Genomic DNA, 27,500 nt, shown 5'->3' on the forward strand with positions numbered 1-27,500 from the left:
CCCTCTGTATTGCTATGTACTGCTACCAAACAAGGAGAGAGCTTTAAATGTTCGTCCTCTATCCACCCTCTAAACACATACTTACACACACACACACACACACACACACACAACAAACAGACTTACACACACACAATAAACACACATACACACACTCAGACATTGACCTTGTGTTGGGTCGGTGTAAACCATGTCATGTCTACGTTGTGGATGTTGCTAATCTCTAAGTGTTTCCATGAGAGTGATCTGCAGCTGTCCCTGTCCGCCTCAGCAGCCATGCCTCCCATTCCAAACTCGGGGTGCACAAGCAGCCTGGACCAAGTGGCAAGGTGACCCCCAACCTTGGCAGCCTTCAGACTCCTCCAACACACACACACACACACACACACACAGCCACACACACACACACACAGGCAGAGAAACACACACACACACACACACCCTCTATCTCTCTATCTATAACACACACACACATGAACACACAGACACACGCACACTTGCTCTCTCACCCACACTCACACACATACACACACACTTTTGGCCTGTTATCAGCGTGTGTGTTGGAGCGTTCCAACATCAGAGGGGGGCCCCTTCAGGGTTATTTTGGTGCTTCATCGTGGAGCCATGATGGCAAGAGTGTGTCAGTCGTCACTTCTCGTGTCAGTGTTCCACCTTCAGTGTGGGGCCAACAGCAGAGCCAGATAAAGAGAGAGGAAGAATGCTGGCTAGAGGAAAAAAAACAGGTGTGTGGCGTGTGTGTAATCCTCACCCAGGCCTTAACCCGGTGGAACAAAGGGGCCTTTGCCCCTGCGGACAGCTAAAGCACAGGGCAGTGGCGACGTGTGTGTGTGTGTGTGTGTGTGTGTGTGTGTGTGTGCATGTATTGGGCAGTGTTTTTTTTTATTAGGGTTCTCTCAGCAGTGGCCTGGGCGGGGAGAGCCGCATCCATCATGTGATGTCTGTCACCACCCTGCTTACTGGATTAGGACCCTAATCCACATCTCCTTGAGAAGGAAGAAGGGAGGAAAGGGAGGAGAGGTAAAGGAAGGGAGGTGCAATGGGGGGCACTGGATGGACTGCTGGGACCTTACACCTCCTCAAGCCTGCGCTCTCTGGAAACCAGGAAATCACCTAAACCACCAGCCGCCACCTTCCCCTACGCCTTACCCACCTCCCCAGCCCCGTACCTCGCCTAACCCCGAGAGTTTAATCTCAGGAGCGCTGAGTGGCCGGCCAGGCCATGCGGTGTGAGAGAGCGTTGCGCACCCCTACCAGCCTCCCCAAATCTTTCCCCCTCTCACTCTGTGGGTCTCCCACGCGCCTGTGGAGGTGACCCAGATTCACACACCCCTGCCATCCCACTGCAGGAGAGGGAGAGAGAAGAGGCAAAGTGCTCTTTTGTTACATTCCTTTGTTATGAGTGTTTGTCTGTGTGTGTGCGTGTGCTTGTGTGTCTGTGTGTCTGTGTGTCTGTGTGTGTGTGTGTGTGTGTGTGTGTGTGTGTGTGTGTGTGTGTGTGTGTGTGTGTGTGTGTGTGTTGTGAGTGTGTGTGTGTGTGTGTATGTGCGTGAGTGTGTGTGTGGTGTGTGTGTGTGTGCACAAGTTTTTAATCAGAGCCTTGGAGCCTACCTACTCAAAACTATCAAAGAGACAGAAGGGGGGGGGAGAGGAAGAGAGAAAGAGAGAAAGAGAGAGAGCGAGAGAGCGAGAGAGAGAACGCACGCAAGAAAAGAGAGGCTCTCTGCTCGGTTATCGCAGCCAAACAATACCACTACACAACCAGCATATGCTAGTGGCACTGACATGAGAATGCATTGTAGATTTCTCCTCCATAGCCTCTAGTCCCCAGGGCTTTGTGCGTCTCAAGGTTCCTTTCCAATTCTCTCATGTCCCCTGCTTCAAAAGAAGCTAAATGAATGTGTATGTATTATCTTAAGCACTTCTTAATTGGATTAATTGTGAAATGGAACGTGTGTTATTAGAAAGGAGCCAAATACAGGGGTGGGACTGGGAAGGGAATTAGTATCTCTCTCAAACACTGGCATGCTTCTCACACACACACACACACACAGACATATACACAAATAGATTGAAAGAGGCACAGGAATGTGTATGTATGTGTAGAAGTGGCTGTGAACTCCCCCTCTCCAAATTGCCATGCATGCTGACAGAACTTTGCTCCGTAGAAAAGCTTTAAAATATATTGTTTGATGCCTGAAATCTGAGATTCCTTTTTTTGTCATTGCTTGTACTCACAGTAAGAAGGTGGAGAAGCATATCTGGGAATTAAATGTTCCTCATTTCCAAGACGCTTTGCTCTGTATTCTGTGATACCTAAATGGTTCTTACAAAGTCAAGGCACTATGACGTATGGCAACGTTTTTGATACACGATTTATCTGAGCAACCTTTAAATGAATCTATAGGAGAGGTGTTGAAGAGGGTGATATTCCATTCCATAATAATCCTACCATCATATGCGTATAGATACCAACTGATGCATAGATGTATATCTCTGCTTATTCTTTCACTGCTGCTTTTCTCTGTAGTGCTGATATTGGTGTGACTCTCTTGTTATTTTGTCATCTTATGTCACCAGCGTTCTCCTTAGTTAGCATACTAATCTGGTGTTAAATATGCACAATGCCCAACTGTCAGCCACTATCATAGCTGCCTTTCTCTTTGCTTTTCATCTAGTCTCAACCTGACCTGATAGGTGTAGTAGGCTACAATTTTTTTATATCGATGTAATTTGTTGCTGAAGGGCTTTCTTTGTATATCTCCTCTGTGAGAGTGACCGTCTGCTCTCAGCCTGTCAGTCGCTCTGAGACATGGTGACGCTGCCATGGGGTTATCTATGAAGGAAAGGGGAAACTGTCTGACAAAAAAAAAAACAGAGTTACTAACCTCTCTTAGATACTCTCCAGTAGATGGTATCAAGATTGTAAACTTCTTTCAAATTTGGAGAGAAAAAGGCAGAAATGTTCATTTAAAACATGAATTTGTCTTAAATGTGTTTACAGGTAGGCTACTTCTGAAGTTCTGTTTGATTGTAAATTATAGTTAAAGATGTGTTATTACTTCTATCATAACGTTAATAATAATTGTAAAATGTATTAAGACAATAAGTCAGTACATTCATAAATGTGTTGACAGTGAGCTCTTCAAAGTATACGGGTTCTTCTGTGTTATGTGTTGGTTATTTGTAAACGAAAATACCTCACACTTCAAGTGCATTCTTCAACAAGAAAAAAATGTCAAAGATGTGTCATGGTTCGATCGATTGATGTACACAATGAAGCTTGTGTAGAGTAATCGAAGGTCACTTGTGTCACCGTTACAACTGAAATCGAGAAATTGCAGTTAGATCCTCCGCGGCACTACAACAAAATTCGATTCTGTGGAGCATTGTTTCATGTCGTTAACTACAACTCGCAGAGTGTCCTTCAATTGGTCACAGTCCTTGTAGATCATTTTTATCAACGGTACCCATTGGCACTTTAACGCCCCCATGGTTCAACATATTGCTGTCATTGGTGATATCATCTGCTCCTTCAAAACGCTTGTAGCCAATCAGCGCCCAGGGGGTCGGACCTATTTGGTGGATACTCGCTTTCGCAGACAGTGGTGGTAGTGAACGTCCCTGTGCGCGCATTGAGGAGTAGAGGACGGCGACTGAACGACAAGCGACTCTTTGGGAGGAGATAGTGGTTATTTTTTCTCTCCGCTCAAACAACAACAACAACTAATATCACGATTTATCGAGAGAGTCGTCAAACTACAGCGACCGAAACGTGGGGGGGAACGAGGGATTTTATCCGCAAGTTTTTTTCTTTTCCATTTTTTTCTTTTCATAAATAAGGATTGTGTGTTTGCATTCGCGACGCAAAGATGATGGTCGGGGAGATCGAAGTGAAGGAGAGACCGAGGCCGAGTCCCGACTATTTGATGCAGTTACTGAACGAGAAGAAGCTCATGACGAGTTTGCCCAACCTGTGCGGTATCTTTACACACCTCGAACGGCTTCTTGATGAAGGTAAAAATCTGAAATGGTGCTGTGGAGAGTTGGGGGAACGTGACCAGGGCTTGAAGGGTGCACGCTTGCTGCATAGAACACCATAGGCATGCATGCACGGTAGGCTAGCTCAACTAGCTTGGTACAGAGCAGAATCACACGGTTAGCTCAACTTTAACTCTCACAACTTCAAAAAGTGTAAATCCTGATACAGTAAAGTGATATAGTTTGTTGGTATGGTTGTTGGAATGTGTCTCGTTTTCAAACAGCTTGGGAGCTAAGTGTTGAATGTGTAAGACATATTGCGGCCATGACCAAGAATAAAGGAAAAGTTTTCTTTTCAATCAGGGGTTTCGGGACTAGCTAAATTAGCCAGCTAACGTTAACTTAGCTGCAACGTTAGCCACAATGAGCCAGTTGTTCCACTGCTGGTTTCAGAATATCCAAATCAACACGGGTTATCACTGTTTTGTCACAGATTTCTTTGATCGGGCTAATTAAATCAGCTGTCTTTTGTGGGGAATGTATACACCGTCTAACGTTATCTGACCGTAACGGTAACCCGTTTACTTGGTCAAATGTTCAGGTTAAAACAAACAAACTTGATGGCCATAGCCGTGGACCAGCGGAGAAATGCAAGCTTTCGATCAGAAATGAGCAGAATAGTCGAATCTTACTCATCGACGTTGTCTGGATATCCACAACTATTGTACATGGCTTTTTGTTCATGGTGCCGGACTCGTTTAAACAACAGAGATTGTTTTAGCTGGTAACGCAAAGGCAAGTCCTCGTGCGTTGGAATGTGGTCTTGGTATGGTTAGTTTCGCTCCAGGGTCTTGGTAACAATGGCCATAGGAATTGCCTAACACCAGCTGACCGAGCAGGGGAATGTTGTCCATCTTTGTTGTGGCCAACCATGAATGTTTTTGCAATATTAGGTAGCTGACTGTAATGTCTATCAGTGTGGTCTACGGAGAAGGTGTATCGATAGCCAAGTGATGTGTTGCTGCGGTACGACACTGTCTGGGTATTTACCTGTTAAAAATGGACAAAAACAGCGAAACAACTCCTGATAGACCGGTTTTGACCCAACTAAACCTGTTGTCTTTGATGGTAGTGAAAACTGTTCCCGACATAGTGGCGTATTGCTATTTATATCGCGAGCAAGATAGTGGTCGAACATGCTTGCTGTAATTGAATGGGTGACGCTAGAGAGCGCCACTTTTCCCCCGATGCTGTTCTGCTGTCTGAGCTGAAGTCATTGGAATGTTGTCACTACTGTCTCACACGCACCGGTCCTCCCCCCGATAACATCAGAATGTGTGGATAAGACTTGATTGCCAGCGTTCCTGGGCGATGTAACCGTACAGATTCCCCAGCGACAGCACAGGAATTGGGGGATGCTTCTTTGGCCGGCGAGGCCATTCATGTCTCGCAGTGATTGCAGAGGGCACGGCATGTCAGCGATATTTAATTGTTAACTTGTATTCCGCTCGGCTTGTGGCGGCCCTGGGTTTTATTATACAAATCTGCGATGATAAAAACATAAAATATGTACCCGCTGTCTAAACAAGTGTGTCTATGCTGAACGTTTTTTCCAACTTCTGACGGTTCATGGGGACAGTAAAGAGCTAGCCCACAGAAGCCTCTTTCTATTCCTTCTGGTGAGAAAATGGGCACTAGGTCCTTTATGGAGCCACGAAAAGCCCCCAGCGCACAGAAATGCGTTTGATAGCCAGCGAGTATTGTTGCTGTGGCCGCCCGTGGTAATGGCCCTTCCGGTGTGCTTGTTTTTCTGATTTGGGGTGCGAAGTCTCAGAGCCGGCTCTGAGCGGGGCCCTTTCCGCAGCTGCCCAAGACATTTCACACGCAGCTGTCGGATCTTAAGCCATACTGCTCAAAGTCACGGCAACGGCTTAGACCTCCTCTTTGTTGCCCCTAACTATTCCCTTACACGGGACTTTAACCGACTTCGATTCTTTTCGTAGGTTATATTTTTACTCTGTTCGTCCCAGTAGGATTTGAGCTCAATGTTTTCTTTGCTCTGGCATCCTGTTAAACCGTGGTTGCCAAACTTTTCACGGCATGACAATGAGACAAATCTCGCCTCCCTCTCCCAACAGCATGGTGCAAAGATTGATATTGATAAAAAAATATTAGCCTATGATGCCCATCAGCTGTTGCATATCTGTCCTCAAACATTGTTTCTACATTTGAACAGCGAACGGTATCTATTTAATTTAATCAATAAGTTCAACTGTTAATGATGAAAAACAGATGTCCAACAGCTGTCGCATAGCTTTTCTTTAGCATGGTTCCTACACTTGAACAATTAAACCTTTCCAGTGTCATTAGCTCCACCAGTGAAACATAAATATTGTTTCAGTTTAATATTTTTTATTTGACCAGAGCTCTTGTTTAAAATGGATCAAATCTGGCCCAATCAAACACAGTTTTATGACTTATCACATGCAATTCTTTGGATCGGTTCATGTTTGGTGCATGTCCATTATGTTTATAATTAGCTAAAGTTAGATATCTAAACAGTAGGACCCCCTGACGCAAAGTAGGCTATAAACTCATCACCACATGCTGTAAGAGCACTGCCATACTTGATCTGACCAGTAGTTGGTTGTTCAGAGTTTTTTTCCACCTCTAACTCTGCTCCCCACACTGTAGGAGCCTCTGCTGTAGAGGAACAGTTGGTCAATCACAGCGACTGACTGGCTGCGTGTGGAGCATTTGCATAGTAATTTGGTTATGGTGAAGGATGCTTGTGAGTCAGACACTGTTGCTATTGTGAGCAGATTCATTTGTACACTGATTGACCGTAATAGGAAAGCACACATCAGCTGTTCTCCTCAGTGTGTGTGTGTGTGTGTGTGTGTGTGTGTGTGAGAGAGAGGAGGGGGGTAGAGGGGGAGACATTAAAGTGGTCAGTGGAGGCCTGGATCAGTGCAGTTGGTCAGGGCGTCCAGGGGCTTCTCTCCTAATATAGATCTCCTCCAATGGCCCCCTCCCTAATACAAGGTGACCGCAAAATGTTGTAACCAGCAGGGTGCTGCTGTTACTCTTGAGCATGTTTGGAAGGCAGAAATTGGCTCCAATACACACACACACACACACACACACACACACACACACACACACACACACACACACACACACACACACAGTCTCTGGTTAGCCTAACTGATAACATTCAGACAGAGAGGTCTGAGGTCTAGATGCATTTTGATTTTCCAAGCTGTCCTGACAGCTGCACATGCACTTGCGCACACATCTACACACACACACACACACACCTCCCTCTTCAAATTCTTGCATGTGTGTGCAGCTGTTTCCATGGCGAAGGAAAATTGACACCCTCTGCTTTAACCCCTTTGCCCCCTCAACCCCCCCAAGCTCGCCTGGATTTAGACCTGCTGTGTGTATGTGTGTGTGTGTGTGTGTGTGTGTGTGTAAAAGCGACAGGGAGAGGACTGTTTTTTGAGGACATAGAGCCACCCAAGGTTATTTTGCTGAGCTGCTGGTAGACAAGAGGGGTTTCAATCTCAGACTTTGCAATGGCACCACACAATTCCATTGTTAAAGCAACAATTCCATGCCCTTATCACAGAATATGCCATGATATGATGCTGTGTGATTCAATACAGCCCCCCACACAGATATGTGGTCTGGCTATCCAAACACCTTATGTGATTAACATACTAAAACAAAATAAACTGGAGACTACAGTTGCGTGGCTAGTTTAACACCATTGTGATTCATTTTCATAAACGCACCCAGAAGGCTTTCCGTAAAGTGTGGCCAGTACTGAATTTATCTGACTTTAAAGCCCACTAGGATGTGCGTGCTAGAAAAACATCAGCTTTTGCCCCCTAGACTGTTTGTTGATTTCTTTAAACCCAACTGTTTTAAGCTGTCTTACTGCTTTTTAGATGAATGCATTGATGCACCCCAGTGTTTTGCAACATCAATATCAAATGCTAGGAACACTAAGAGCTAGGAAAGGCTGTTAGTCTGTACATGCGTCCTCTCATAGTCAACTGTACAACCGACAGGTGTGTGTGTGTGTGTGTGTGTGTGTGTCACACATCCTTCCTAGATGACAAAGCATCACACCTTAAACACTGCCTGTCAGCTAAGAACCAGCCTCTGTTGTTTTCATGTGACATCAGCTTTACAGGGAACGACACACACACACACACACACACAGCCCCACACACGTCCAAACAAACAGTCTGTACTCAACCAGCAGTGAGGCACTTCATTTGGTGCATTTTAAACACACAGCACACTGTTTGTTTGAATCTGCCACAGCCTGACCGGGCACAGTGGCTTTTCCATTTAGTAGGTCTGTCAGTTTCTAAAGACCTGAGCCCATTTTCCTGCAGGAAAGATTAAAGATTGTTCAGAATTGGATTATGGTTTGTCAGATTAAAGCAATCAGCCGGGTTGTTTCTTATGTGTGATGGTATATTTGTGTGTGTGTGTGTGTGTGTGTGTGTGTGTCTCTCTCTCTCTCCAGTCTGGTTGCCTACCTCCTACATCTCCTGCTCTTGTAAGCACAGCCGTTAGGTTCATAAAGATTAGACAGTAAAAAAAAGTCACAAACCCCCCTTCCCCACTTTTTTTTGGCCATTGTCTGTGTGCCATTTCATTTCCTGCTCAACGGTGTCCCACCCCCATTTCACAGGACCAGACCCGCGTCAACCTTCACCATGTTATCAGATTAAAGTCCAACGAGACGGAGCGCTGCTCGAAGGCTAGCAGTGTTCACTCAGACACCACCCCAGGCCATGCTTCCCCCTACCCAGATGCTCCTTATGAGGGGATAATTCACTAACCAAGATGGGCCATTGGTTGCTGGTTTGTGCCGAGTAATTGGCATTGTGGTTCTTGTCCTTGTGTTAGAACCAGTGCTTCGGTTCTTGTCCTTGTGTTAGAACCAGTGCTGCGGCTTTTTTCCTCTGCGCCACATAGAGCGGCACTGTCTCTGTTGTGAATAGTTTCTTTAGTGGATAGGGGTTCTTTCTCCGGGCTCTGTTCAGACCTGGGTTGCACAACAAATGAAAGCTAAACCTATCTTATCATCTACCATCTTATCCTGTCGGTTCATGGTGTGGTCGTCTTTGATCACAAATGTGAGATGAGGGTTCTGGTGACCTGAGTGTTCCTGTGGAGATGTGAGGGGCTGTATGGGGAGTCACCGGCAGACCTTTGCAGCCATACCTTGACAGTTGTATTTCATTATTTAATTTTAATGTCACCATATTTTAAATTTCATCAGAAAATGTACTAACATACATGTAAAAACACTTTTGTTATTGCCAGTGTCACATATAGCAGAGTACTTAGCCAAGGCTAAAAAAATGCATATTTCACAGTTATTTAGACCTTGTATTTCCTCTCACAGCTGGGCTGCTTGGAAATAATGACTGAAAAGACATAGTGATAATGGTGAACCGAACAAAAGAGTATAAATGTTTGTCCATGCACAATATCACCTCTGTCCTAAATGCTTGTCTGCTTTAATTGCATACAAGCTATGGATTCCCCATAAAGCCACGGAGAGGCCCTGGCTGGGATGTGTTCCCACAAGGCTGCAGTGTATATGCTCCTTAAACACAGCCGTGCCATCGGATCTTGTTTACGCTAAACAAGTCTGCTCCTGATCAGACCTGAGATTATAGACCAACAGACAGCAAGCAGATTCAGCCCAGGCCGTTGACTAATCTGCCCAGAGAAGCAAGCCTTGTGCTGCACCCTGCATATGCAGTGTCATGCTTCTCTATCTGTTTCACTGATGTGCTATGCATCTGTGCTGGCCCCTGGTATAAAGCAGTATTGTGGTTATGGGTCTATGCTGGCCCCTTGGTATAAAGCAGTATTGTGGTTCGGTGTCTGTGCTGGCCCCTGGTATAAGTACTATGGTTATTCGTCTGCGCTGGCCCCTGGTATAAAGCAGTATTGTGGCTCTCTCCCTCCAGTGGACCCAGCTGCAGGAGTAATAAATGAGATGACAAGAGGAGGCTGACAGGGTGAGTGCAGGGACAAGTCACCTCCCTGGGCTGGGCGCTTCTCTTTTTCTAGCTCCCTCTTTTTGTTTCTCGCTCTCAACCCTCCCTCCCTCCTTTCCGTTCTCGCTCTCTGCCACAGACTGCTATCTGATGCCTGCACATTTGTGTGTGTGTGTGTGTTTGTGTAAGTCTGGTTCTTCGCCCGGTGCCTGGTCTGTAGGCCCCTGTGCTGCAGGACTGATAAAGTCGTCCTGCGTCGGGTCCTCCCGTCAGGCCTTGCTCTTATCAGGGGTCCTGAGCGCTACTGGGGCGTCCTTATCTCTGCCCGAGCTGCCAAAGGACCCAACTGCCTGTCACCCCCCACCCCCCTTCCCTCCTCCTTGTGTCTCTGACCACCCGGGTGATTCAGACACGGACACATTAGCCATCCTCAACTGGAAGAAAAATTCATAATGGAGGTTCTTTCTCCCTCTGGCTCTGAAAAAGAGAGTACTACCCAATCCGTCTGAAATGTCACCACTCCCTGCTTTTCGGAGTGCTGGTTATGTTTTTGGTGTTGGTTAAAAGGGAGTGCAGGAATGTTATTATTTTTAGTGTAGGGTTGCCACTGTGGTCAAGTCCCTCGCTCTCTCTCTCACACGCCCCCACACACACACAGGGGCTTTGGAATACGTGTGCCCCCCCCCCTCAAAAAACTCCAACCAGTCACTGTTCATTCCCCAAACACAGGAAGTCCCAGGCCGCCAGAACCGGAAGGTTCTCCACCCTTGTCCTCAGCTGTGGTGGGAGTTCTGGGTGAGAACAAACGGGGGTTTGTTGAGTGTTGTTTAACGGCCCTCCCTTCTCCTGTGCCTTGATGGGGCTTTGTGATTCGTCACTGAGGTGTGCTTGTCTCGGGAGTTTCCTTTGACTAACCAGAGAGGAGGGAGGGGGAGGGAGGAGCCCGTCTCAGACCATGTTTATTCATCCCCTCTCTCCAAACAAGACACACACACACACACACACCAGCCCGCCCGCCCTCTCACCACAAAGTGAAACAGGGCCTCACCCTTTTCACATTCCTCGACTGCCTGGAATAGTTGTTCATGCAGACCTCCTCCCCTCTTCACCCTTTTCACACATCTCTTTCTTTCTCCCTCGCTTTCTCAGCTTTTGTAACGTGACTGTGATATGTGCAGCATCGCCCAGGCCTGAGTAAGCGCCGCTGGAAATGTCAATAACCGCAAAATAGAAATAAAGTAGTACAAAGAGAACAAGAAAGAAATGGAGAAAAGTAACAAGGAAAGCATGACTCATTAGGTGAATAGAAAATCACGATGGTTACAGCCAAATACAATGAGTTGTGAGTGTGTGTGTGTGTGTGTGTGTGTGTGTGTGTGTGTGTGTGTGTGTGTGTGTGTGTGTTTGGGAGGTTGTGGCAGGCCGATGTGCTTGTTGCTGCCAGCTTGTGGTGCACTCCTCCCTCTTCTCCAGTAGCACGGCACTAGCTTCTCTTGAAAAGTCCAGCGCCACCACGCTCTCTCTTTCTCTGGCTTATTGGGGCTGGACAGGGTGTGTGTCTTTCTCTGCTGTTTTGGATCCCGTCCGTCTTCTTTCTGTCTCCCTCTCTCCTCTTACTGTTTCTCTCAGCCCTCCCTCTTTCTCGCTCACTCTCTCTCCCCCTCCTTTTGGCCTGAAGGCCGACTGTCCTAAAGTAAGTCATTGCCTCATTGAGGTGTGTGTGTGTGTGTGTGTGTGTGTGTGTGTGTGTGTGTGTGTGTGTGTGTGTGTGTGTGTGTGTGTGTGTGTGTGTGTGTGTGTGTGTGTGTGTGTGTGTGTCCCTAGTTGAAGATCTGAGTTGGCCTGTCTCTCACATGTTGGTTTATCGACAAGATGCTGAAGCGTCCAATAATCACTGTAATCTTGGCCTCGCTCACACACTTTCCCATGCTTTTCAGATGGAAACAAAGAACTGTTACAGGAAAGACAGACATTGTTAGTGCGTTTGCCAAGTGTGTACAAATACACACACACACACATAGCCAACCTTATGTTCAGTTCTTTTTCTGGCCCCTTATTCTTTTCTGTAGACCCATCCTTGCGTTCTCTTCATCCAGGCCTGGGGTGTTATAAATCAGGGCTGAATAATCTGCCTGTCTGGAGAGAGGCTTGTGTGATTTGTTTGTGTTAAGCGTGCAGTGTCTCATCAGGACCAAGCCAGCCAGTGCTAACCCCTCCAGTCCAACTCCCTTGGGGAGGGAGGGGGGGAGAGCACAGCACCCCATTTTAGGCAAACACACAGAATGCTCTGTGTGTGTTTGTGAAAAGAGAGCATGAACCTTGTGCGAGACTGTAAACTCTTCTTGGCAGGGACATGATTTTTTAGTTTTAACTGCTTTGTTTTCTTTTTAGTTCCACGTGCACACGCAAAAAGGATGTTGTGAATCTGGTATGGCAAGCAACCACATCAATAACAAAACAAACCAAACCACAGATTTGTGGTGTGTGTGTTTGTGTGTGTCTGACTGTGTGTGTGTGTGTGTGCGCACACACACACGTACACATGCAGTGTGTTGCAGTACAGTGATTTAACCAAGGTGGATTTGATTTGCGTCTCATTTGCCTTTCCTGTCACCTGTTGCGGTCTGAGCGTCCAGGCCCTCTAACAGGGAAATCTGACTGATCACATAGTGAGGAAAGCTGATCTTACTTCCAGCTTGTTGGACGCGACAGGTGTGGGACGGACGCGACAGGTGTGTGTTAGACACAGCCGACACTTTTCACTCCCCAGGAATGTTGGACTACTCTCCAGGTGGTGGATATGAGGGTTTTTTATTTTAGTTTTTATTTCTTTTATAAAGATATAGTTTTGTTTGGTTTGTTTAGCCTTTTGTTTTTCGATTTGTTTCCTTGACTTTTAATTAAGGCAGGCAAAAGTCACTGACATCCTTAATCACAAAAACAAACAGTGCAGTGAAGGAGGCCACCAGAGCAATGTGGGGTAATCGCTAAGTGTGTGTGTGTGTGTGTGTGTGTGTGTGTGAGAGAAGAGGTCAGTGTTTTAGTGTGTTAGTGGTGCGGGGGAAAGTGATTGATTGTATGTACTGAAAGCTGGAGGGGGTGGGGGAGGGGCCAGAGAGGGAGTGGGATAGGGTGGGGGAAAGGCGGAGTAAAACAAAATCACATGAGTGCTGAATGAGGTCATCACACAAGCAGCAATCAGGGCAACACAAGCGTGTACACACACACACACACACACACACACACACACACACACGCTGCACAATGGGCCCCTGTGTGTGTAATTAGGGGTCAGCTCACTCATTCCCAGACAGGGCTGCTTCTCTGCTGCAGCGCTGTGAGTGAGTGAGAGAGACAGAGTGCAGGAGACCCAACCGAGAAGATAACGCCATCAGGCCACAAAGATTAAGAGCTGCTTTTTATGGCCTCAAGATAAGATAAGATAAGTGTGTGTGTGTGTGTGTGTGTGTGCGTGCGCGTGCGTGTTTGTGTGTGTGTGTGTGTCTGGGCAGGCACAAATTAGACACGACAGACCGTCACTTACCATGGTTAGATGAGGGGAGTGGCAGCCAGCTGTCCCATCCAGGTGAGCCCCCGTGCCCCCCTCCTAGTGACCTCACATCTGGGTTATCACCCCCTCACGGTCATTTGACAACCACCAGACACCCACACAGCTGGTGCTCTGCGCAGCACGTGCCCCAAAAACACTTCCTTACTCGCTTTCTCTGTCTGAGATTCATTGCTTTATAAGCATGAATTGCAATTAACTGAAGGCCAAGCATTTTTCTGCTTGCCTGCGGAACTGGGAGCAATGATGAGCGTAATAATCTGGGTCTTATTTCCCGCTGCAGTGGGTCTCCTCTCTCACTGAGGAAAGGTAGAAGCCGTCACTCCTTTGTAGTGAAGGAGACACGCAGCTTCCCTTCGCACTGATGGTTATTGAGCACCTGACACTCTCAATGAGTCTGAGCTAGCTCTTTCTCTCTCTCTCACACACACACACACACACACAGATATTTCACCACAGAACTGCTACTAGCTGCGCTGCCTTGGCGCCTGCCTCCACTTCTATGTCCTTCCTCCTCCTGCTTCTCTGCAACTCTCAGGCATTCACTGTTCTCTGCTCTCTGGGTTCCAATACCCTCCAGAATATTCTAGAATATTCCTACACTTTCAGTTCAGGGGTAGGATGCTATCTTCCAGGTTGTTCTGATTGATACAGACCAGCCTGTTGCACCCTATATTTGTTTTTAAAATACATTTCTGTTAGCAAGTGTGCAGTAATGACAAGGGGGGTTTACAGTCATACATATTGGAGTGAAGGTAAAGGAAAATGGAGGTGTCAACACTCGCTTGCTCTCTCTCTCTCTCTCTGTGTCTCTGTCCCCTCCTGCGTGACTGGATGACAGCTGTCATGGCTGAAACACATGAAGTGCTCGCAATTCTCTGAGTTCCTATTCTGTCCTCTGCCCTCTAGAGTTGTCACTGGTTTGCACGCACAGTCCTCGTCAACATTGGCCAGCTCTCTCGCCCCCGCCCCACACGAACACACACACACTCACGCTCTTGCTGTCGCTTTCTCACTCACTCACTCACTCTCCGTCGTTTGCGTCTCCAAATGTCCATGCCCCCCCTCTCGCTCTCTCTCTCTCCCTCACTCCCCTGCTTCCTCTCTAATTCAGCCTGAGGGCTCCATTTCCTCTCTTTCATCAGAGACCAGTGGTGACACTAAAGGCCTGCAACGCCGCCTGTCTCTACACATTAGCCCTGGGTCACCATCCTGCCACCAAGGAATAACCCTCCCTTTATCTCCTTCTCTCTCTTTCTTTTGCTCTCCCCATTCTTCTCTCTCTGTATCTCTCTCTCCCCCCCCCCCCCCCCCCACTAGCTCACCCTGTCCTTCATGCTCTCTCTCTCCCTCCCTCCCTCTCTCTCTCCCTCTCCCTCTCCCTCCCTCCCTCTCTCTCTCTCTCCCCTCCTACAAACACTCTCTGTTTCTCAGCATCCCACTCTCTCTTTCTTCATCTCTTGTGTCTCCATCCATTTCATGTCTAATCCTTTGCAAACATGAATCTCCTTGAAGTGCACATTCAGTCGACACACACTCACACACACAGACAGACACACACACACACACACACACTATCGGCGGCTCCCATGTGTTTTGTTATGATGCCACGGCACCCTGACCCACTTCTGCTGTGTCCCTGCATTGTCTGCAGAACGAGTGTGTTTATGGAATCGCTCACGTCTCCCGCCTGTACACACACACACACACACACACACACACACTCAGACAGACAGCAATGGAGGAGGATGTTGTGGGAACCAAGTCCCCACTAGAGTGTTTTTAGAGTAACCTAACCTGTGTGTGTGTGTGTGTGTGTGTGTGTGTGTGTGTGTGTGTGTGTGTGTGTGTGTGTGTGTGTGTGTGTGTGTGTGTGTGTGATGTCTCCCCTAGTTATTTTTTGAGTTTTGACTGTCATCAGGCCTCCTGTTACGTACTGTAAACACACGTGCTCAGGCATCGCCCCTGTTTTTAGCTGATCACAGGGTGTGTGTTTGTTTGTGCATGTGTGTGACGCAACAGCCTCTTTGCTCACAAGGACTCTGATGTTGTAATAACCCACTTCAAAAACCTCCTTTTCCTAGACATCAGAGCCAGTTCTCTTATCAGGTCTACAATCATGTCTGGAATAGGTACCTGTGTGTGTGTGTGTGTGTGTGTGTGTGTGTTTTTTGTAGGTGCACTTTGGTGTTAACGTTTAGCTGTATGTGTCGTGGACGTGTGCCGGCACGTTGTGTCCCTGTGTGTTATTACGCTGATACATCATTCCCACGCACTGAGCCCTGGCTTGCTGGCCTGTCATTCTCTCTCACACACACACACACGCGCACACACACGCACACACAGCCCTGTCATTTCCCCAGCCCAAGGCTTCACTCATCATGGCACAATAGTAGCCCTGGGATTAACACACACACACACACACACACACACACACACACACACACACACACACACACACACACAGGAGGCCGTGTAAATGGTCCCTGTCAGTGCGCTGGCCTGGTTTCCTGCTAATTGAGGCCCCAGGAATGCCGTCCTGTTCCCCCGTCCCTCACTCCACACAGCTCACACACCGAGAGCCAGAGAGCGATGCGGAGATTAAAACGAAAAAGACAAAAGAACAATGGAATGCAGGAACACACACGCAAACATGCACAGTGTGGAATATGCTTCTCTCTCCCTCTCCCCTCTCCCCTCTCCCCTCTCCCTCTCTCTTTCTCTTTCTCTTTCTCTCTCTCTCTCTCTCTCTCTCTCTCTCTCTCTCTCTCTCTCTCTCTCTCTCTCTGACTGTGTGTGTGGCAGTAGGGCCTCTAGTCTCAGATCAAATCGTCTCCTCCTCCTCCTGTGCTCCGATGGCTATTGACAGCATCCGATCGTTAAGCAAGCCTGCCGTTGCTCAGGAGAGTCCTCCAATGACGGCCTGCTTTTGTGAGCGCAGCGACTTCTGCCACTGCACAATAGACCTTCCAGTCGCACTGAAGGACGAGGGAGTGGATGATAGATTTTCCTCCATCTTTCTCTCTCTCTCTCTCCATCACTTCCTTCCCCTGTCTCAGAGAGACACGCACACACACACACTCTCTCTGCCCTAGCTCCTTTTCTATTCCTCTCTCTCTCTTTGTCTTACTCCCACTCCTTCTATTTTCTTCTCTTTCTGTCAAGCTTCTGTGATGTGATGAACAGTGTGTGACATCTGGACACTGCTAGGCTAGTGGCAAGGCTGTATCCATGGTGGGATGGGGTGCAGGATGTGTGTGTGTGTGTGTTTGTGTGACAGAGGGACAGGAACAGGAAGCAGGCTTGAAGCTATCTTTCCCCGGCACATGGACACACTCACTTCCTTCCGCTCTTTCTCTGATTGCTACACTCTTCCTCTCTTTGTTGCTCTGCATGTGGGTTGCTTACTTTGTGTGTGTCTCTGTGTGTGTCTCTGTGTGTGTCTCTGTGTGTGTTTGTGTGAGAGCGACAGGCAGAGGTGGAGTAGTCCACTTGTGTAAAAGGGACGGAGGGAAAGAGATGACTATCTGTCGGTCATTCAGGTCTCCACGGAAACCCATCGCCACAGGCTCCTTAGGGCCTGAACTGCTGTTGACCGAGATGAAGGGGATGAAGTCTCCCCTAGCGCTCTCCCACACACTCTCAAACACACACACACACACACACACACATTCACAGGAAACTCTCTACCCCCCATCTTTCAGAGGACATCTGAGGAGATTGTTCATGGTGGCCTGAGAAAACAATGTGCTGGCCTGCTTCCCTTTCTGGCCCCTGTGTGTGTGTGTGTGTGTGTGTGTGTGTGTGTGTGTGTGTGTGTGTGTGTTTCCAGCCAAACATCCTGGCCTTTGCATCCTGGTCTTCCTCTCAGCCACTCCACCCTCTCCTCTATACTTCTCTCATCCTTTGTTTCAAAGAGGCTTCTTGTTGCTCAGGTGTGTGTGTGTGTGCGTGTGCATCTGTGCGCACACTGGTATAGCGATATCATCTCACCACTCCGAGCAGAGGCACTAATGTGTGTCCTAATCAGTCTCAGTGCAGCAGCCGCACTCCAGAGCCAAACACTAGTGCAGGTGGTGTATAAAGAAGTCCTCCTGTGCGAAACGAGTGTGTTTGTGTGTGGGTGGATATTACAGAAGAACATCCTTCTGAAGTGGCTGTTCATGCTATTATTACTCTCTACCCTCGGGCAGGGCATACCCAGTGTGTGTGTGTGTGTGTGTGTGTGTGTGTCTCCGCTGCATTGGGAGTGTCCCTCAGGAAGGAGATTCCCAGATATGTTGGGGCAAGTAGAGGCATCTTGTCGGTTCCAGACGGCCTTGGTCTGATCTCTGTCGGAAGCAGTTTGTATTGTCATTTTATGAGTGTTTATTGCACAGATAAGGTCACAGAGCTGATAATATGGCTTGCGTATGCTTGGCTCCTGTGTGTAATTGATCCCCATGTGTGTGGTTGGCTCCCGTGTAGGCTGTGACGTAATTCATTTTCTCCGACAATGGGTGGTACTGTGAGTGTGCAGCGTGAGGTGGCATCATTTTGCCCATGGGCGTGCTTTTGCCCCCTCTAGAGTGCCCTCCTGCTGAAGCTTCCCTCATTTTGTGTGTGTGTGTGTGTGTGTGTGTGTGTGTGTGTGTGTGTGTGTGTATATGAATGATCATGTGTGTGATTTGGATCTACAATTCTATGTGTGTGTCAATAATGATGCCCACCGCGCCTGCGTTAAGAGGAGGCCATTAGTGCCCAGCGTTGTGCCACCCCCACCCCACTCACCCCCAGCGCGCCCTGAAACGGGCACTCCCACGCCTCATTGAGCCTGTTTCTGCCCCCCGCTGGCATCCCCCTCCATCCACCAGCCCTGCATCATCACAGTCACACACACACACACACACACACACACACACACTAAAACAGGCGCACACAGATACAGACGCACACAGATACAGACACTCACTCCCCCAAGCACACACACACACACACACACACACACAAACTCACCCTCCCTCCCTGCCTCCCTCCCTTTGTCTAAATTTAGTCTGAGTTAATGGCACTACAGAGAAGAGAGAACAGGGAGGGGAGGGGTGAGCAGCTCTCCCACAGGCAGTGAACTCTGAAGCAGATCTGCAGATCTTCAGATCCTGGTCAGGGATGTCCTGTCGAGCTCTCTGCTGGGGGTGGTGGGGGTGTTATGGAGAGAGGCCCAGTAGGGAAGGCATAGGCAGCATATAGGGGAGATGAGGGTTAATGGCTTCAGGCTTTAAGCAGCTTTCTTCAACTTCAGACATGCTTCATTGGCATGGCCATGTCAAACACAGCGCATGAAAATGGCCTTTTTCTGATAACCCACAGTGTTGCATGGAAGAATTTTTTCACACACACACACACTCTCCCATATGCTCAGTAGGTGAGCTGGTCCGAGGGGCTCCGGTACATGAACACCCAACTCTGCTAGATGGATCTGCTGGTGTATGACGTGAGTGGGTGATCAGGTGTGCTGCTGTGGCTGGCTGTGTGGGAACTACTTGTGTCCACTGCACACAACCAGCCCCTCAGAACAAGTTCTGTCCAGCGCCATCTTGCCATCTTGTCTTTGAGGACTCCGAGCAGAGACTCTAGTCTCCGTGGGGAATGTGCTAGAGAGGGCAATATCCCACTACATCTGTTTAAGCCGTGTGTGTGTGGTGATTTATTTTAATAGCTGTGAGTTTGTGTTTGTTAGCGGCTGTCTGAAGATGTGTGTGTTTGGTTCTGCCTGCCATTCTAACTGGCTCTGACACATCCTGTTGGAGCTGTCATGCCCGCCACAGACTGGGCACCCGTGCCAGCGGCCGCATGCAGCCACATCGCATTTGGCACTCGCCGTTCAGTGCCCCAGTCGAAGGGAACGCTCAACACACACACACACACACACACACACACACACACACACATGCAGATATTAATAATCGCCTCAGCTATTCCCTCTGAAACCATCAGTCCATCCTGTCAGTCTGCTCTACCCTGCGGAGTGTGTGTGTGTGTGTGTGTGTGTGTGTTTGAGTTTGAGAGAGCGGGGTAACGTAATGCCGTTTTGATGTCCAGAGAGACTCTTCCAGTGGGCCGGAGGTGGAAGGGCAGGGCTCCGGTGCGTTAGCCTGTGAGTTGTTTACCTCGGCGGGGCCCGGGGCTTTATGCGTGCCCTGGCCCGTGTCTCTTCGCTGGAGCTCCGGCTGTAAACAGCACTGTCTCCTGGGCCCACCGCCTGTCTGTCTGTCTCATGGAGAACTTCTTTATTTTTACATCCTCTGTTTCTGAAAAAAAAAAATTAAATGAAAGCGGTCAAAACTTCTGTCTTCCATTATAGTGGGTGGTGTGAGTTAGTGGTTGTGTTTGAAAGGTTGCGTTGGTTAGAGTTAGGGTTGGCATGAAATACTGACCAAAGCAGAAAGACGTTAGATGCATTCTAAGTGACGGAAGGCGCGTGTTTGTGCGCATGCATGAGGGAGATCACCCTCTTTTTCCCCTGCAGGCTGTGTAGGGGGTGGAAGGAATGCTGTGTGTGTGTGTGTGTGTGTGTGTGTGTGTGTGTGTGTGTGTGTGTGTGAGACAGGAATCATGGTCTTTGTTACTCCCTTTGTTAGTCTTCGCACCTGGCCTCAGGTACACTGTGTGTAGTGGAATTTTTCTGCCACAGTTTCAGAGTACCACAGCGTAAATCTCCGACATCCCCCCACACACACACATTCATACACACTTGCACACACACAAAGTACAGGAAGTGCTGCATCACTCCTCTCATTCACTCTCACATTTGTATGTGCTGCAGAGAATTACGTTGTGAGTGGGGCTGTCAGTAATTCCCAAACACCCATGTACACACATATACACGCAAACGAAGACATTAAAAGACTTGCGCACACACACACACACACACACTCACCCGCTCTCCCTACCTTCTCTCACTCACACACATCAGTGAGCTTCAGCTGTAGTGTCGATGCAGAACAGGGCAAGCAGCCAGCTTCTTCTGCTGGTTGGTGTGCATTTAAAAGTGTGTGTTTGTTTGTGTGTGTGTGTGTGTGTGTGTGTGTGTGTGTGTGTGTGTGTGTGTGTGTGAGAGAGAGAGCCCAAGCATTTAGGTCCACTCTGCATTTCTGCCACCTGGGCCATCTGTGCCCACTCACCCTGCTCCAGCTTGGCACCGCAACCTCACTTGACCCCACCCCTCCAGATCTCATCTGGTCTTCAGGGGCTCCGCTCTGGCAGGAGGGAGGGATGGGGGATAGAGGGAAACCCCCCCCACTGTCCTGGGGGAGAGATGTCCCCTTGTAGTCCTCACCCACGCTGCTGTTTGAGGCACGCTGATGGCTGGGATACAAGACACAGGAATTTCAGGCTGTTAGCATTAGCTTAAGCTGATGCAGCAGCAGCAGCCATTCGTTTTAGCAGGCAAAACTGGAAAGGCGTTAAAAACTGTGTATGTGTCTGGAAGCATGCTAACATCACACACACACACACACACACACACACACACACACACACACACACACGTGTGCGCTTGTGTGTCTCATTCACGCACTTGCATGCACATAAACACACACTCCGAGAAGGGAAAAGGGGGGATTTAAAATGAAAACCCAGCTGTGTGTTCCTGATAAGGTGTAAAAACGCACACACATTGCACAGCTCTATCGTGACTCTTCTGTATCTTTATTCCTTTTCCCCCCTCCTCATAAAAATTCTCTCAGTTCTTGTGTGTGTGTGTGTGTGTGTGTCTGTCTGTGTGTGTGTGTGTGTGTCTGTGTGTGCGCACGGCTGAAGTAGTCTACTCTGTGCTGAATAAAGGAGCTAGACATTAAAAGCCAAATCCTATTGCCTGCTGTGCTCACACACACACACACACACGCACACACACACACACGCGCACGCACACACACACACACACACACACACACACACACACACACACACACACACACACACACACACACACGCCACACTCATATAGGACTAAAGTGCACTGCTTTAGAGTGGTGAAGTGTGTACCTAGCAGCGGTCTCATCTCTAACACCGGCACTAGTGTGTTTCATCTCTCTCACCCTCTTTCTTACTCTGTTCATCTCGATCTGCTTTTTCTTTCATTCACTGTCTTCATCTCTTTCTCTGTCTCTCTCTCTCTCTCTCTCTCTCTCTCTGTCTCTCTCTCTCTCTCTCTGCTACAGTTGATGTCTCAATCGTTCCGTAATGCTTAAAATCCGACATTAAAGAAGGCGCAAAAGGGCCAAGAGACAAAGCAAAGAGAGAGGGGGAAAAAGAAGGGCAGAAAGGAGATCTAGAGAGGAAGGAATAAAAGATGAAGAAAAACAAGGAACAGGAAAGAGAGGGAGAACCTCAGAAAAGGAGCATGGCCAGAAATCTTGTGTGTGATTGTGTGTGTGTGTGTGTGTGTGTGAGTGCTTGATTGGCCCTCAGGCTCTCCCTGTTCAGGTGGCAGCCAGAGGATCGTCTAATCTCATTAATCAGTTCAAGTTTACCACGGCTTTAATGAAGGAACTCTCTCTCTTACACACACACACACACACACACAGAGGAGCACCAGCTGTAGTGCAAAGGGAAACATTTCCTTGACTGTGCTTCTCATGCCACCCTTCCCACTGCTTTTGGGGATCACACACACACACACACACACACAGAGTTGTTCTTTTCCCCACTCGAAAACTCTACCACCCTCTTGCGCTCTTGCTCACACACAAGCACATACATACATACATACACACACACACACCACTCATTTGTTGTCAGGCAGCTTGCTGCTCTCAGTCTCCTGAGGAGGTGGCGAGTCCTGAGGAGGTGAGAATGCCTTCATCTCAGCATGATGCTCCTCCTCCTCTTCCTCTCCCCCTCTCCTGCTCTGTGAGATCTCTCCTCTCCTTTCCTTTCCTCTCCTCTTAAATCCCTTTGTCCTCTTTTTCTTCTCTTCAGCTTCTCTGCTCTCATCCCTGGCCTTAGATCTTTGCAGTTACTTTTTTGTCCCCCTCTCCCTCCCCCTTTGATAAATAAAAGATCTCCTCTCCACGCATTCAGTCCAACCTTTAGTCAAATGTACAGTCAGAGACTAGATTACACACTTCAAATATGGCCCCATCACCTGTGTGAGTGGGGACCCTGAGACCCGTGTGTGTGTGTGTGTGTGTGTGTCGCCCCCACATCTTCTGCTGATGGGATGCCAGAATTCCCATTCTGTATGAATTACGCTCCCGAGTAACACTAACTGGCCCCCCGTGTGTGTGTGTGTGTGTGTGTGTGTGTGTGTGTGTGTGTGTGTGTGTGTGTGTGTGTGTGTGTGTGTGTGTGTGTGTGTGTGTGTCTCCTCGTTATTCTTAGCTCATCCAAGCTCACTGCTAGAGAACTTGAGAGGAAGCATTGGTTGCCATAAGCGACACGCATTAGGCTTCTTTTCTCTGTGCTCTTCTCAAGACGTGGCAGTCTAAATCGCATCTGATGACCGTTGCCAGGTGATGTCATTCTAAGTCTTAAAACACACTTTCCATCTGTTAAACGATAGCAGATGTTCCTTTCATTGCCCTGTCTTCTTTTGATATATTTGATTCTCTCTCTCTCTCTCTCTCTCTCTCTCTCTCTCTCTCTCTCTCTCTCTCTCTCCCCCCCTCCACTCATTTATTTCCTCTCTCTTCACCTGTGGTTGTCTTATCATGTGTGGTGATGAGGCTGATACACACACACCACTGAGGTAGACCGCTGTCTGATGTGATGTGGATATGCAGGTGGTGGTGGTGGTGGTGGTGGTGTGGACCTAAGCCACCTCTCCTCTACCTCTGCTGTGATCATTTCAGAGAGGGCAAGTTTGTTTGGAGGAGATGGGCAGGACTGGAGGCCAGGGGAGTGGAGATGGGCAGGACTGGAGGCCAGGGGAGTGGAGATTAGTATGGAGCGAAAGATGGAGCAGCCTGCTCTGGCATCCATGCTTTTCCCTGTTGCCTGGTGACTTCTGCATTCATTTAGCTCTGTGTCTTTCTTCATCTTCCTGTCCCAGTCACACACTCACACTTCATATCTGAACACCCCACTTTCTCTTCCTCTCCTCAGTCCTGTGCACTCTATGCAAGTTACATTCACACGGTCTCAGTCTTTCACTTTTTACTCTCTTCTTTTCTTTCTTTCTCTCTACCCCTATGTTTCTTTATCTTTCTCTCTCTTTCTTCATCTTGCTTTTTGTCCTCCTCCCTCTCTCCTTTCTTCTCACCTCCTCTGTCTCTATCCCTTTCTTTCTCTCTCTCTCTCTCTTCCTTCATTTTGCTTTTTGTCCTCTTCTTTCTCCCTCCCTCTCTCCTTTCTTCTCTCCTCCTCTGTCTGTCTGTAAGTGAGTGATCATGATGTGTGTTCAGTGGTGTTCATTAGTGCAGCCTTAACCAGGCCCAGCATCCTAAACACACTTCTCTTCCTCTCAGTCCTGCAGCCTCTGGCGCCCACTGCACACAAACATTTATATCAATAACTGCCCTATCCTCTAGAGACCGTGTGTGTGTGTGTGTGTGTGTGTGTGTGTGTGTGTGTGTGTGTGTGTGTCAGGAGAGTGCTGAGTCAGGAGCCTAATGTCCTCAGTCAGATCGAGCGAAGGGTGTTTCACCTCCACGTTGACCTCTGTAAACGCAAACACGCACACACACACACACACGCACACACACACACACACACGCATGCACGCACACGCTAACTAACTCCCTCACTGTGCCCTTGACTCGCCGGCGAATTCCCTCCTCTGTGCAGATGATGTTCACATCCATCGTTGCTGTGTGTGTGTGTGTGTGTGTGCGTGTGTGTGCGTGCGTGTGTGACACAGCTCTGCATTATAGTCCTGTAGGCCTTCTTCTGTTCTGGTTGGCCTTCTGTCACAGAAGTAAATTTGTCATCTTTGTTCTTTCTCTCCCTCTTTTTTCACTTTACGCTTAGCTGTTTTTTCCCTCCATTCTCTAATGCGGCCCTCTATTTAACTCCAGATTGTGGCGCACAGGTAGTCACAAACGATTTCATCTGTGGGGGGTAGATGGAGTTTAAACCGACCTTCACATTTAAAACCTGTTGATGTGTTTATGTCTTTATGTCAATGCAAACCTCTATCAAATGTGTAAAATGTGAGCGGAGTCATGCCAGATTACCTAGCTATTTTAAATGTATGGATTTGGGGGCAAAGATGCACAGGCCCCCTAAGGATTTCTTGTGTTTCCTTTTATCATTTAAAGTTCAGTTCATAACTAGCCGTCATTTCATGCAAATGGCACTCTGCCATTTAAACCATTTAAAGTTATTTAAAAGTTTCCTAATCATTTCTAGTAATTTTAGGTGAGCAGGCTACAGATGGATAAAAGGAGGGGGAGAGAGAGACAGGGAGAGAAAGGCAGAAGTAGAGTTAGGAGCGGAGTGAGAGGCCGTCAGATGCTGAGGGCTCGGCCTAGCCTCCTTATGCTAATGTGACATTTTCCAGCTCACGTCGCTGAGTCTGGATGAGGGAGGAGAGGAGGGAGAGAGGGGCGAAGGAGGAGGTGAGAAGAAAATAGAGAAAGGGAGTAAGAGATGAAAAGGAAGAAGGAGGGGGTGGAAAGTGAAAAGAGGGGAAGGAAGAGAGCGAGAAGAGATGGATCGACTCTTTTGGGGATCTTCAAAAAGGGGAGATGGGGTTGGAGGAAAGTGATGAAGCCTCACTGCCCGAATAGCCTCCTGCTAAAGAGGGCGCAGAACTGAGAACACACACACACACACACACACAAAACAGCAGCTTTACTTGGTATGACAGGGAACATTCATAAAATACATGTAACACCAATGTCACTGGAACTAATAAATTAACCAAATAATAATAATAAAAAAAAGCTCACTAGCCCCATGGTTAAAGAAACTACAGCTAACTAACCATAGTCATTAGCAGGCCCATTTTGGATGTGAATGGAACAAGAATGACCCATTTTGGGGCTTTTTGACTGCCGTGGATACAGGAACTTAACCTTATGTCACAATAAAACCGGTGCATCCCCCCCATGGCTTCTCCTTGGTGAAATCCTGTGTTCTAGAATTGTCCATATTGACCTAACCTGAGGGTCAGTATCGTGGCCAACATCACCAGAAGCCAGTAGAGCAGCACTGAAGCTGATCCTCTCTGTGTGTGGGGAGTTGTGCTATGCTAGGCTAAGTTTCCTGGTTCATGTTCTGTGTCACTGTGTTTTAGGACAGGCAAAGTATGGATCCTGTCCAGTTTGGATGCGTCGTCTTGGCTGCTAGCAACTAATGTTTCGGAATCTTTTGAATCATCTAGGATGGGAACAGGCTGACTGTGTGTGGTGATTCAGACCTGTTGACCACTTGTGACTCAAAAGACTGTCCTCACCCCTTTTAGTCACCATTCATTTGAAACACTTATACACACACATGTGCGCACACACCCACACCCCTTCTCCTCCACCACCCTGGCTCTTGCCTAAGCCCCATTCTATATTTGTGGTGTGTTTAGGGGTCACCCCTGTGCGTGGCTTGAAGTCATGGATGACGTGTGGGGTGATAGGAGAGCGTTTAAATGTCACTGGCAGCTGTTGACTTGGCCCCCAGTCCGCAGATAGAGTTCCCTCAGACAACTAGACACACATGCTGGTGAGCACTAGTCCTCCCACATGAGGCTGTTCGGGTGTGGGTCTGTGTCAGGGCGATCATGCATGTCTAAATAGTCCAAAAATCAGACACTCGATGGGTTGAGTGGGTGGACTTTGATAGGTGTGTGTGTGTGTTAGTGAATTAGACCAATGAGTGGACATCCTGTGCTTAATGGTGTTTTGGCTGCAGTCGTGAGCACTTATTTGAGCTCAGGCTTGTGAATGAATTGGCCCTTGTCTCGTGTGTGTGAGAGCGCGAGGGAGAGAGAATGCAGGCTTTAAATGGTGCTGTGTATTTATCGTGAGTAAGTACTGCTGTTTTTGTCTGTGTCTGGAGGGTAGCGAACGTGTCTAACATGACTGCACACAGTGTTCTAGGTTTGTGTGTGTGTGTGTGTGTGTGTGTGTGTGTGTGTGTGTGTGTGTGTGTGTGTGTGTGGCTGACAGGCTGATCAAAGGTGAAGTGTAGCTCACCTCAAGACCCCCTTCCCCCCCATACACACACACACACACACACACACTAGCCCTGTTCTCTCCGACTGCTCCTGTTGCTCAAAGGGACTATTTAAGTTACAGTTGTACAGGAGCATCTGATCTCCACACACACACACAGGTCTAGCTCTTGAATGACACGCAAGCCTGCACTTGGTTTTTCAAGTTCCCCCATTTCTCCCTCTCTACAGCCAGTGTGTCTTTTAAAATGCGTTCTCCTGTCTCTCTCTCTCTCTCCCTGACACCACCTCTAACCCTGTGTTTCTCCCTCTCTCTCTCTGGCAGAGATCAACAGAGTGCGTAAGGACATGTATAACGACACAGTCAACGGGATGACTGACAAGCACCCGCTGGAGCTGCCAGATGCTATGGGCCCCATCGTCCACCTGCAGGAGAAGCTATTTGTGCCCGTCAAAGAATACCCCGACGTAAGTAACTATGGACACACACACACACACACACACACACACACACACACACACACACACACACACACACACAGACTTACTCTGGCTCTCATGTGCTTGTTGTCACATGCAAACACAGCCTTATGAATGAGTAATCAGAGCACTCACATACCCAACTGGATAATCACAAACACATCAGACCATATAGACACACACTTAAGCATTCAGACAGATGGGATCTGATCCCACCCGCCATACTGCTGCACTTGCTTCTTGATGAGGCAGCCCATACGCAGGCAACCTTGAACTCTCGACATTGAGTTTCAAAGCATATCAATGCATCGCGGTGTGCGTGCGTGCG

The 27,500-nt window shown here is 48.1% G+C and overlaps 1 protein-coding gene across 3 annotated transcripts in view; it reads left to right on the forward strand.

The window, feature by feature from the left end:
• Nucleotides 1-3,638: 3,638 nt before the first annotated feature.
• Nucleotides 3,639-27,500, forward strand: part of qkia (QKI, KH domain containing, RNA binding a) — a gene marked incomplete at its 3' end in the record, with an annotated part of 81,781 nt that continues 57,919 nt past the window's right edge. For all 3 annotated transcript variants that reach the window (XM_080849773.1, XM_080849775.1, XM_080849774.1), the window contains exons 1-2: nucleotides 3,639-4,035; nucleotides 27,018-27,160. In XM_080849773.1, coding sequence (XP_080705899.1) covers nucleotides 3,891-4,035; nucleotides 27,018-27,160 — 288 coding nt within the window. In that variant the 5' untranslated portion in view covers nucleotides 3,639-3,890. The remainder of the gene's footprint in view (nucleotides 4,036-27,017; nucleotides 27,161-27,500) is intronic.

The sequence above is a fragment of the Sprattus sprattus genome, assembly GCF_963457725.1.
Source record: "Sprattus sprattus genome assembly, chromosome: 13".
In the NCBI taxonomy this organism is placed as follows: Eukaryota; Metazoa; Chordata; class Actinopteri; order Clupeiformes; family Clupeidae; genus Sprattus; species Sprattus sprattus.